Source organism: Ammospiza nelsoni, chromosome 9 (genome assembly GCF_027579445.1).
Source record: "Ammospiza nelsoni isolate bAmmNel1 chromosome 9, bAmmNel1.pri, whole genome shotgun sequence".
Lineage (NCBI taxonomy): Eukaryota > Metazoa > Chordata > Aves > Passeriformes > Passerellidae > Ammospiza > Ammospiza nelsoni.
This window is the reverse complement of record NC_080641.1, coordinates 4,759,559-4,772,686: the sequence shown is the minus strand read 5'-3', so window position 1 is coordinate 4,772,686 and position 13,128 is coordinate 4,759,559. Positions and strand designations below refer to the sequence as shown.

Genomic DNA, 13,128 nt, shown 5'->3' with positions numbered 1-13,128 from the left:
AGAATCAGGTGTTAGCTGCTCTTGCTCCTCTCCGAAGCGGCTCACTGGCAGTCACGCTAGGAGGCTCGAAACCATTCATCAAGTGTTACCGATGCGGCAATGAGGGACAGACACAAGTTGCCGCCGTGTCATCGGAGACACCAGCAGCTGCCGTGACATCGCTGCCACCTCCTGTCTGCAACCCGCTACAATCGGGAGCCTCAGCTTGGATTTATCAGCAGCAGTAGACGTCACACTAATGATGAACCGGCCTGAGAGGATACCCACTGGAGTAAAGGGTCCTCTTATATTATATGGACAAACATGTGGAGCATTATTGCTGGGACGTTCCTCTATAACTATGTTGGGATTATTTGTTTTGCCTTGTGTTATCGATGCAGACTTTACAGGGGAAATACAAATCATGGTTTACACCCTTTATCCTCCGATTAAAATTACAAAAGGACAACGCATCGCACAATTGGTACCACTGTCACAAATGATATCGGGAATACAATCATTTACTGGTTAAACACGGGATGAAAAAGGTTTTGGCTCTACTGGTGTTACACTTTTAACTGTGGATTTACAAAATAGACCAAAGCAAAAAGTTGAAATTACTTATGGGCATCAAAGCATAACTCTTTATGGTTTATTGGATACAGGAGCAGATACCAGCATCATTTCTCCACAAGCGTGGCCACAACATTGGCCTCTATTTCCATCATCAAACACAAGCATGTTTGGCTAAGGTTTTGTATGTGATTAACCATTTATGCATTTTTGGGGAAGATGATACCCCTCCTGCAATGAAACATCATTCGAGGTCAGGTCAGGAAAATACTAAGGAAACAGAGGTCTGGGTTAAGTATAAGAACCCAAGTACAGGATTAAGGGAAAAACCTGCAAAAGTATTATATTGGGGTCGGGGGTATCTTTGTGTTTCCTCACCTACAGGGCCTTTGTGGGTGCCTGCTAAGTGGACTAAACCTGTTTTTGATGCAGCCTCTGGTGGATCGCTTTACGGAGGAGGACAGGGAGCGACTGGGGAAGAAACTGCTTCTAGTCCTACAACCACTACTGTTACAATTGAAGGGGCACTCGGAAGCGGTGGACAGAGCACTGACACGTCACTATCGGACAGCTCAGGAGCTGATTGGTTTTATTGACTCATTATCAACTTTTCGCTTAACAAATCCAGCGAAACTACATTGCCTTGACTGTCACAATCCACATTGTGCTGCCTGGATAGCTCTACGTTGTGGGCGTTGTGAAAGAACTTTTTGGATAGAACAATCATTATTGTGGGATTTGTGGTGTCATACTTGTGAACACGAGCACACGTGGGGTAAAAGTTGGCGAGATGAATTAAGGAGACGAACAGGGCAAAACACATTGGGCAACTGCCTCTGGAATTCCCTATATCCAAGGATAGCTCCCAGACGAAAACTGCCAGGACTGACAAGTCTGGCTGGCCTTGGCTTGCTGAGGGCTGGCCCTCATCTGCCTCTGAAACACTGGGGCTCTGTGCTTTCCTTCCTAATGAAAAGAACTCTTCTTCCTGTCCAGGCACCCACAGCCAAAACTGAGATTCCACCTCCAAAATGCCCAATGTCCAAGGAAAGGTGCCAGGAGAGACAGGTCTGGCTGGCTTGGCCTGAGGGTGGCCAACTCTCATCTGCTTCCAAAACACTTGGACTTTGTGCTTTACTTTCCTATGGGAAAAAAACACCCATCTTGACCATGGCCAAAACTGGGATTCCACCTTTAAAACTCCATACATCCAAGGATTGCTCCCAGGTGAAAGCTGCCAGGACAGACAGGTCTGGCTGCCGTTGGGCTCCTGGGGGTGCCTCTCCCCTGCTGTGGAGAGATTTATTAATAATTGGTTAGCTGAGAAAGGCCATACTGACATAATGCCGCTGGTTAAGCTGAAGGAAGAAAGTCAGCAGTCAGCAAGCTGAAAGGAAAGGTCAGCAGTGACCTTGCTGCAACATGAGGAGAGGGAGTAGAGATTATTCCTGAATATATCCTGAGAATATGTGAAAAGTATCAAAAGTAGAACCATAGGAATGCAGAAGTAGGTGTAGGTGCTGATATGTAACTGACCAATCCTGAGCTCAACTTTTGCAATATGTATGAAGCTCATTATTAACTGTATTTAACCCGCCATACTGATCAATAAAATTGGGCCTGTGATGATCAAATTGATGTCCGGGTCTCCTTCCACCGGCACCCTGCTGTCCAAACACTGGGGCCGGGTGCTTTCCTTCCTATGGAAAAGAACCATCCTTCTTATCCATGCAGAAATGGCTGAAATTGGAGTTCCACCTCCCAGATTCCTGATATCCATGTGTTGCTTTCAGACAAAAGCTGCCAGGACAGAGAGGTCTGGCTGGCCTAGGCCTCTGATGGCCCCCATTCATCTGTCCCTGAAACACCACTCATGTTCCATGCTTTCCTTCCTATGGAAAACAGCCATCCTTCTCCTCCAGTGTCCATGTCTGAAATTTGGATTACACCCCTGAAATTCTGAATATCCAAGGGTTGCTCCCAGGCAAAATCTGCCAGTACCATCAAGGCTGGCTGGCCTTGGCCTCTGGTGGATGCCCCTGCAACCCTGGGGCTGGGTTCTTTCCTTCCCATGGAGATCCCTGTGACACTCTGAGGACCTCATGGAACCAAGGGGATCATTGTGGCACCACTGGAGCCCATGGAACCAAGGGGATCATTGTGGAACCACTGGAGCCCATGAAACCAAGGGGATCATTGTGGCACCCCTGGAGCCTGTGAAACCAAGGGGATCCTTGTGGCACCACTGGAGCCCATGGAACCAAGGGGCCATGGTGACACAGAGGGGCTCAATGGACCCAGGGACCGTTACGGCTCTGTGGGGCCTGATGGAACCACAGAGGCCATTCCAGCCTTCAGGGCCTCGTGTCTACAAGGGGGCATTATGACACCTCGGGGCCTCATGGAAGCAAGGGACCATTGGGACACTGTGGGGCCCCATGGAACCCAGGGAACATGGAACAGCTCTGGCTGGCTTGGCTTCCCAGGGGCCACATGACAGGTCTGGCTGATCTTGGGATGTCAAGGGCTGCCTCTCATCAGCTCCTGGAGCACTGTGTCTCTGTTCTTTCCTTGCTATGGAAAAGAACTCTCTGACTTTTCAGATGCCCATTGCCAAAATTGGTACTCTTCCTAAAATAATTTAGTCTATGCAAAGGCATCTTGCAAAACAAAACCTGCCGGCTCTCTCTGCCTTGGCCTCTGGTGGTCACCTCTCATCTACCCCTGAAGCAGAGAGGCTCTGTTCCTTCATTCCTATGGAAAAGAACCACCCTTCTTGTCCAGGGACCTTGGCCAAAATTAGAATTTTGCCTCCCAAATTCTCTATATCCAAGGATTGCTCCCAGACAAAAGTAGCCAGGACAGACAGGTCAGGCTGGCCCTGTCCTCTGGTTATTTTCTTAGATTATGAGCTGAATGTTTTTATTTGGAAACACCTTGGAGAGGGCCCAGAGATCTCCCAAGGATGGGTTTGGAGCCCTTGGACACATGACCACTACATATGGACAAAGGAGCTCTGTGCTCTGTGCTGTTGTGGTGGTTTTGCATCATGGAAGTCATGTCCTAAGAGAAGCTGCTGGCAGTTTCCTCCGTGTCTTGCAAAAAACCAATCAATAATTTGCTGTGAGAATTGACAGTCTTTTAAACCAGTAAGAAAACTGTACATGCCTATGTGAAGACACATGTGAAACGTGAAAAAGCCTGGGAGGGTCTCTTTCCCTTGTGGATGGCAAAGAGGTAACAAGGCCAGCCCATCTCCCCATCTCAGCCAGGGCAGGTCATGTTTTTCTACCTCTGCTTGGTTTTTCTACCGCTGTTGGGCTCGGGATTGAAGGCACTTGAGACAATAGTTCGTGTTCAGACTCAGTTGTTTATTGTTTCTTATCAATGTTACAGTCTTACAACTGTGAGTTCTCCAGTCTTTCATTAGCAAGGCACAAAACTAACTAGCAAGGTACACTATCTCTTGTTACAATATATTTTAAAGCTAAACTGTCCAATTAAGAAATGACATCTAAGTTATTTTCCCTTTTAACCCAATAACTGATCCCTTGAAGCCTGCAATGTGGACTTTTCTGTCCAATGACAAAATACCACCCAAACCCATGAAGAAGAAGGAAGAAGAAGGTAAAGATGAAAAACCTGTCTCCACCCTAAAACCTCTACCTTGCTTCATATTAATTACTATATTCTAAACTCTAAGTTTTTCCTGTGATATTATACACTTCTGACCAACTACACACCTGTAATCCCTATTATGCTATTAATCAATTTTTGAAGCCTTCTCCACAGCTTCAGGTCAAATGCAGTGTTCTCTTGTGAGTCTGTGCCTTTCAGCAGAGAAAGTTTAAAATTCTCAGTATCCAGGGTTTCAACAGGGCTGGGCGGTTCGTGCCATGGGGCCGGGCCCCTTCCCAGGGACCCTGCCAGGCCCCATCGGCTGCCGGGCAGGGCAGAGGAGTCTGCGAGGCCAAGGCGGGCTGGGCCATGGCTGCAGTTGTGAACATCTGGGCACTGCTGAGCCTGGCTGGGGTCATGGAACCATCTGCAGGCCCCAGGTGAGATATTAACTCTTTCAGTGCTTCCATCCTCCCTTGAGTGAGAGAAAAGGACAAAGAGCAGGTATTATATTTGTGTTCCCCCCGAACAAAGGAAGGAATGATGAATCTGACTCCATGTTCTCAGAAGGCTAATTTATAATTTTATGATAGTATAATATATTAAAGAATACTAAACTATACTATACCAAAGAATACAGAGAGGGTAGTTAGAGAGGGCTAAAAAGATAATAATGTAAACTTGTGACTTTTTCCAGAGTCTTGACACAGCTTGGCCCCAATTAGCCCTTGAGTCAAAACAACTCACAGCAGAAAGCAATGAAACAACCACTTGGTAAAAAAATCTCCAACCTTGTTCCAAAGGAACAAAACACAGAAGAAGCAAATGAGATAATTATTGTTTTCCTTTTTCTCTGAGGCTTCTCAGCTTCCCAGGAGAAAAATCCTGGGTGAAGGGATTTTTCCAGAACACATGAATGTCACGTGCAGGCACACAGAGGAGCAACATGAAGACACTGAGGTCAGTGAAGAGAAGTTGAGTCTCCGATGGGAGAGATGAGGAGATGCCTTGATCTTAGGCCTGAAATCCTCTTGTAAAGCTACGGAGAATGATGTAATTGATACATCAGACTGTCTTGTTCCCTGCAACACATTGAAAAGTATGGAGAGATTACTTGTTCAGCAAAGGCCTTCATGCTAAAATAAGAAAATGTTGGAGTAGCTGTGATCGCATGAGAAGTTTGAACAGAGAAAGAGAGAAGAGTGATGAGACCCTGTGCCTTCACAGAGAGAAGAAGTAGACCTCTGTTCTCAGAGATGAAGATGATTTCAGAAATAGATGAAGAGAACCTTTGCTCTTAAACAGCTCATCTTTAAACTAATACCCCATAAGTTGGCATGGCCCATCAACACAGCTGTGGGAAAAGCTGTGAAAAAATGGGAGGAACTTCAGAACTGCAGATGTGTCTGGGTGGCTTTATTCGTGGGAATTGAGAGCCGAGAGAGAACTGTTTTCTTAATAAGAAGTCTCCATAGCATGAAGGAGAGACTCCTCTCCCTCAATTAACTAAGGATAGACTATTCTAGAAGTGGTAAACTGACTGAAAATTTTAGGTTTCGTCTCTTTACATAGTCGGTAAGAAAGAAAGGGTTGTAGGGAGAGGAGAAGTGTTCTGAAAGTTTTGTTCTGATTCTTATTACTCTTAATATTTATTACTTGCAATAAACTTTTCTTTATACCCTTTACAAGTTTTGAGACTGCTTTCCTTTTCTCCCAATCCTCTCTCACATTAAGTATATTCTAGTGAGTGCACTGGTAATGAGTCAACACTGAACTCACAACAATAATTGGTGAGAAATCTCAAATTGGTGAACCGAAACCACTACAGAACCCTTCCTGATGAACTGCATGAGACCATAGGGAAATCAAACCAGAGCCATGGACTTGCTTGATCATAATGAGCCCTGTGGTGCATTTGGAGCTGAGCCCTGGAACCTCAGGGCCTGAGAGGAGATGGCATAAACCTTTCCAGGAGTCAAAGTCAGAGAAAACACCCAAAGTGTCTCAAGGCATGAATGGGTCCCACTGCGGTCCATCCCCAACACAGGCTCCTCCTGGACTCCTTGGAGGAGAGAATTGGAGGCCAGGATGTCACAAAAAAACCTCTCAATGACTCAATGTGGAAAGTAAAATCCAAAGTACCTTAAAAATCTTGAGTATCTCAAAGTATTAATGAGCCCCACTGAGTGTCAGTACAAAGCTCCCAAGGTACTCATTAAAGCAGATAATTGCGGCCATGATTGCACAAGCTTCTCACGGAGTCAGTATCAAAAGGAAAACACCAAGTACCTTAAAATAACTGAAGTACCCTGAAGTATTAATGAGCCCCACTGAGTGTTGTTACTGACAAAGGCTCTCAAAGGACTGATTAAAGTAGATAATTGGAGGCCATGCTTGCAATAAACCTCTCAGAGATTCTAAGGCAAAAGCCAAACCCAAAGTCCTTTGAAAAACTCTGTGAGCATGAAGAAGTCCCCAGGGCCATTCCGGACCAAGCTCCCCAGGGAATCCTTCCAGCAGATCCTTAAAGCCACTGGGATGTGGGCTAGGAGATAATGCTGAGGGCGTGACAAGGGGCTGACAGTGCCCAGCCTGGCTGGGGCTTTGCCAGGAGGCCCCAGGGCCTCAGGACAAGGTGTCTCCTCAAAGCCCTTGGTGGCACAGACCCTGCTGTGCCCCGGGGCACAAAGACTTGGCATCTCTTTGTCCCCACCTGTCATCACTACCTCCAGTTCTCTGCTCTGCCTGGAGCCTGGAGACACTTTCTCAGTGGTGTCCCTCAGTGGGACCCATTAGAAGTCCAAGAAACTTTGGACTTGGATTCTGCCTTGGAGTTCTGGAGAAGTTTCTTCAGCTCCCTCTCAGGGACTGATGTTCAGGGCCTGAGCACAAAGCCCCAGAGGCTCATTAAAGTCCTTCTGCTGTGTCTGTGCGGCTGAGCTGGGCTGGGCTCCTGGCCCAGAGGCAGCTCCTGGTAACCAAGAAGAGCTTCAAAAGCACATTTCTCTTGATGAGCAGCTCTTCTCCCAGCTCAGCCTGGCTGGGGCACTGCCTGCAGCCACTCCGGGCACAGCACAGAGGCACAGAGAGCTTCAATCAGTCAGGGCTGGGAAGGTGCTGAGAAGTGCCTGGGGCAGAATCACTGCCAACCCTTGGCACAGGAACCTCTGGCTGCAGGACAATGCAGCTGCAGCTCCTGGAGCCATCTCCTAAAGCTGGAACCTCCCAATGCCTACAGACTCTGTGAGTACAATTCTGAGTATTTCTGGTATAGGGGAGGTGAAATGCTCATGAAGTTCTGACATGCTGAGGAACTCTGATCAGTCATAGACTGTTTCCAAGATAAGGATTTTGATAAAAATGAGGAAATTGCCTAAGATTTTATATTCAATTTTCTACTTTTGGAGAATGGCAGGGAAGGGGAGATAAATAGTAAAGGTTGATTATGACTTATTTTTTGTGAATTTTGACAAGTGCCTGAGATATCCAAACTGTTAGTTTTAGTGATCAGTAGGATATCCCTAATGTGCTTTCCACCACTTTGCCCATGGACAGCAGCAGCATCAGCTTTGCTGGAGCCATCAGGCTCAGCCTGAGCTGTCCTTTCTCCAAGTTGCAAACAGAACCTGCCCCCAGCCAGTGCCCTGCAAACAGGCAGGGTGCTGTAGGGCCCAGTAGAGTGCACAGAGATTTGGGGCCTGTGAGTGCTGGCACAGATAGCTCAGGCACTGGGAAACACCTGCAGGAGGAAAATCTCCAGGAAGCAGAGAGAAAATCAGGCAATGAGAGACAACAAAACTCAGAAATGCTGTGGCAGGGAGAGTTTAGAGATGCCCACAGGATTCCCTGCAGTGCAGCCCCTCCCTCTGAACAAGCCCCCTCCCTCCTGTCCCCCAGCCCAGCCTCTGCCCTCAGGGCCGGGGCTCCGAGGCATGCAGCCCCTCCTGTGCAGGCAGAGCTGCAGCAGAGCCGTGGGGCAGCTCTGCAGCCCCAGGCCCAGTTTCCTCTGCAGAGCACAGGACTGGGAGCAGCTGCCCGGCCCTGGGGGCTCTGGCAGGGGGCACAGCTGGCTCAGGGTGACACTGTCCCCAGTGCCCGGCTCTGGGCTATGCTGTCAGTGCAGCCAGGGAAGGAGCTGCATCTCCCTCATCCAATGCCATCACAAGGACACTGAAATCTCTCTGAGATTTCCTTCCTTGTTTTGAGCTTCCCTCCAGAATGCAAACCTGTCCTGCAGCATCTCTGTGTTATCTGAAATCCCCAGGGTGAGATACAGAAGTTCTAGGATGGGGAAATGCTGTTGGGTTGGTGAAATGAGCCCTGTGTGTCCTTGGGTGCAAATGTGGGGCCGAGACCTTGAGAAGGGGATAGACATTTGGTGGAGTGTGGGGGATCCATCTGCTCTCAGCAGTGTTGGAATTGTTTTTAAAGGAAATATGGGAGGGTGATCGTCCTCTGTCTGGGAAAGGTGAAAGCCTAGAGAATCCTGGAACAGGACAGGGAGACAGACCTCCTCCCCTCACTCTCCACTCACCACCTTGCCTCAGAGAACTCACTTTGTTCTCCCTGAGGGCAGTGGAAATGCTGAGAGTTTCTGTCAGCAGGAGAGAGGGAAGAGGATTTGTAAAAACTCTAGAATATTTAAATAGACTTTAACATTCCTGCTCTCTGGCAGTAGGTGTGCAGATGCTGACAGGCCTTCTGTATTAACAAGATCTGAGAGTAGAACAGGAGAATAGGTCCCTGTCCTCCCCCAACATCTGCACAGCAAGGCTGAATCATAAAAACCCTGTCTGTAGTTGCCCTGAACCTGATGTCCCACACAGCCAGCACCAGCCAGGGCTCCACACTTGGAACTGAAGGAAAATCTGCAAAAAACTTAAAGCGTGTCAGAGGGTTACAAGAAAAGGGTCCCTGAGAAAAGTCTTTGATTTTGTTGGAAGAAGTTTCTCCTAACCTGTCACTGACTTTTCTCCATGAACAGGTCTCAATGTGCAGCCCCAGCAAATGTCCAACAGCAGCTCCATCAGGCACTTCCTTCTGCTGGCATTGGCAGACACGTGGCAGCTGCAGCTCCTGCACTTCTGCCTCTTGCTCAGCATCTCCCTGGCTGCCCTCTTGGGCAACGATATCATCATCAGCACCATAGCCTGTGGCCACCACCTGCACACGCCCATGTTCTTCTTCCTGCTCAACCTGGCCCTCAGCGACCTGGGCTCCATCTGCACCACTGTCCCTAAAGCCATGCACAATTCCCTCTGGGACACCAGGGACATATCCTACACAGGATGTGCTGCTCAGCTCTTTTTCTTTATGTTCTTCATCTCAGCAGAGCTTTCCCTCCTGACCGTCATGTGCTACGACCGCTACGTGTCCATCTGCAAACCCCTGCACTATGGGACCCTCTTGGGCAGAAGAGCTTGTGCCCACATGGCAGCAGCTGCCTGGGCCAGTGCCTTTCTCAATGCTCTGATGCACACAGCCAATACATTTTCCCTGCCCCTGTGCCACGGCAATGACCTGGGCCTGTTCTTCTGTGAAATCCCCCAGATCTTCAAGTTCTCCTGCTCCAAATCCTACCTCAGGGAATTTGGGCTTCTTGTAGTTAGTACCTGTTTAGCATTTGGTTGTTTTGTATTCATTGTTTTCTCCTATGTGCAGATCTTCAGGGCTGTGCTGAGGATCCCCTCTGAGCAGGGAAAGCACAAAGCCTTTTCCACCTGCCTCCCTCACCTGGCCGTGGTCTCTCTGTTCCTCAGCACTATCATATTTGCTCATCTGAAGCCCCCCTCCATGTCCTCCTCATCCCTGGATCTGGCCCTGTCAGTGCTGTACTCGGTGGTGCCTCCAGCCCTGAACCCCCTCATCTACAGCCTGAGGAACCCGGAGCTCAAGGCTGCAGTGTGGAGACTGATGACTGGAGGATTTCGGAAGTATTAAACTGCTTGCCAAATTCTGAAAATCACTTGTAATAAAAGTCATCTTTGATATTTCTTGTTGGATTGATTATGAGCTTTTTCCCTTTTGTTTTAGCTTTTCCATATTGTTCACCAAGAAATGTCATTCTGGGTGCCATTTCTCATTTTGCTTCTCTCTACATTCCCTGTGACCACAGACCCTTTCAATGAGGGGCTGTGCTCCTGCTGGTATTAAAGGAACTAAGGATGTCCCAGCAAAGTTTTCTGCAGAGATGCCCTTTTGTTGTCTTCTCTGGAGCTGCAGCAGCAATGTCTGTGTGCAGAGCTGGGGGCAGATCAGTGCAGGCCCAGCAGCTGTGCCCAGCAGCAGCAGCAGCACTTGGTGTTGCCAGTGCTGCTGCCGTGGCCCTGCCCCGCTGCCCTGGTGGCCCTGGTGTTGCTGCAGGGCCTGAGTGCTCTCGGGGCTGGGCACAGCCCTGGGGGTGGCAGTGCCGGGGCTGCAGCAGGGACGGGCCATGGCCACTGATGCCTCAGGCCAGGCCCTGGAGTCTCCAGGCTCCTTGTGCAGGCTCTCTCAAGAACACGGCCAGGCCAATGCTCAGCACAGAAAACCCCTGTGAGCTGCCCCAGGCTGGCTGTGGGCAGGCTGGGGGCAAACAGCATGGCTGGTGCTCTGCAAGGGCCTTGGGGCAGATGGGAAGAAGCAGCAGAGCAGGGGCTGATCCATCCCCAGTGCGCTGCACAGCCCAGGGCAGTGTCCCAGAGCGTCCTCATGGAGCTGCCAACAACATCCCTCCTCTGCAGCCCTGGCCTCTCCCCCAGCTCACACAGGTGCCCCAGCCTTGCAGGCACAGACACAGCAGCACTGGCTCAGCAGCCCGTGTTTGCATTGCACACAGCAGGGGGAGCACCACCATGCTGTTGGTGTGGGGACATGAACCTGAGGGAGCACAAATGCCATCAGCCCCTGGGGCCAGCAAGGGCTGGGGGACACCAGGGAAACCACTCAGCTTTGTCCTGGCCTCTGCAGTCCGCCAGAAAGTTTGTTCCCATCAGCTGGGAGTTTCCTGTCCCACTGCAGACACTGTTGCTCAGAGCCAGGGCTGCCTGGCAGCCACCCTGAAACTGCCCTGAGCATTTCCTTTGCTTCACCTTTGCTTTCTTTACTCTTCCTGCTACAAATTTATTCCCATTGCCCGCCCCTGTTCCCTCCACTGCAAAGAGCCCCTCTCTGTTTGCCCTTTCCTCTCTGGCCCCACTCCCCATTGCAGTTCCTGACTTGGCACCATGGGAACGTCCCTTGGGCAGCAGGATCATCCTACAAGTGCTGCAGGAATTGTCTGCAGGCTCCTGCAGTGCCTGGTGCTGCTCCCTTGCCAGAGGCACCCCAGGCCAGGGGGGCACATCTGGGCTGCTGTGTCTGGCTCTGGGGCTCCCTGTTCTGGGCAGTGAGGAGGAGCTGCAGAGGCTCTGCAGGACTGACAGGAGAAGCTGAGGGACCTGGGCTGCTGGAGCTCCTGAAGAGGAGGCCCAGGACTCATCCTGCAACTGCTCCAAGGCTAGTTTCAGAGAATCCCAGAATCAGCAAGGTTGGAAACGACCTTGGAGATCATCAAGTCCTACCTGAGACCTGACACTGCATTGTCTTTCCTGAGCCTCCTCTTCTCCAGGATAAACAACCCCAGCTCACTCAGCCACTCCTCACAGCTCTTGTGTTCCAGACCCCTCCCCAGCCTTATTGCCCTTTCTCTGGACATGCTCCAGCCGCTCTGTGTCCTTCCTAAATTGGGGGCCCCAGAACTGGTCACAGCACTCGAGGTGCTGCCCAAGCAGTGCTCAGCACAGGGGAAGAATCACTGCCCTGCTCCTGCTGGCCACACCATTCCTGATCCAGGCCAGGAGCCATTGGCCTTCTTGGCCACCTGGGCACACTGCTGGCTCATGTCCAACCTGCTGTCCATCAGTCCCTGCAGGTCCCTTTCTGCCTGGCTGCTCTCCAGCGTCTCTGTCCCCAGCCTGTAGAGCTGTAGGGGTTGTTGTTGCCAGAGTGCAGGACCCAGCACTTGGAATTGTTAAACCTCATCTTTTTGGATTTGGTCCCTGGATCCAGCCTGTCCAGGGCCCTGTGCAGAGCCCTCCAACCCTCCAGCAGATCCACACTTCCAGACAATTTGGTGTCACCACGGTTCCATGAGGCCTCTTAGTGTCACAGTGTCCCTTTGGTTCCATGGGACCCTTGATGTCACAGAGTCCCTTGGATCCTTGGGCCCCTGCTGTGTCACAATGGCCCTTTGTTCCCCCAAATCCCTGCATGGTCACAATCGACCCTTGGTTCCATGAGGTCTGGCAGTGTGGCAATGTCAATGTGATATTTTCTGAAAATTCCCTTTGCCTGGATTTCTTCTCCTGGGAAGATGAGAAGCCTCAGCTTCTTTGTGTTTTGCTTCTCTGCAATGTGGTCTGGAGTTTGTTTATCCAAACATGTGAATTGTTTTAACTTAATGACCAATCACCGTCAGCTGTATTGGACTCTGAGGAGTCAGCAGTGAGTTTTCATTATCATTCTTGTTAAGCCTTCTGTCTGTATTCTTCTTTTTCTAAAGTATAGTTTTTGAAAAGGATAATGTAATGTAATATAATATAATATAATATAATATAATATAATGTAAATCAGCTTTCTGAGAACATGCAGTCAGATTCTTATCTCTCACCTCGTCCTGAGCACCTCACAAACACCACACAGCAATGCTCTTTTTGGTTCCACAGCATCACAATGACCCCTTGGCTCTGTGCTGCCGTGTCATACACAGTGTCACCATGGTCCTCTTAGTTCCACCAGGCCCCCAGTGTCACAATGGCCCCTTACTTCCCCAGGGCCCTGCAGTATCACAATCATCAGAGAATCAACCAGGCTGGAAAAGACCTTGGAGAGCATCAAGTCCAACCTGGGACCCAACACCACCTTGTCACCCAGACCATGGCACTCAGTGCCACATCCAGTCTGTCCTTAAACACTTCCAGGGTAGGTGACTCACCCATC

At 49.7% G+C, this 13,128-nt stretch overlaps 1 protein-coding gene across 1 annotated transcript; it reads left to right on the top strand.

Annotated features, from left to right (window-relative positions):
• Positions 1-9,177: 9,177 nt before the first annotated feature.
• On the top strand, positions 9,178-10,110 carry LOC132077218 (olfactory receptor 14I1-like). Its single transcript, XM_059478740.1, has one exon. It carries the CDS (start codon positions 9,178-9,180, stop codon positions 10,108-10,110), a length of 933 nt encoding a protein of 310 aa, XP_059334723.1.
• The last annotated feature ends 3,018 nt before the right edge of the window (positions 10,111-13,128 follow it).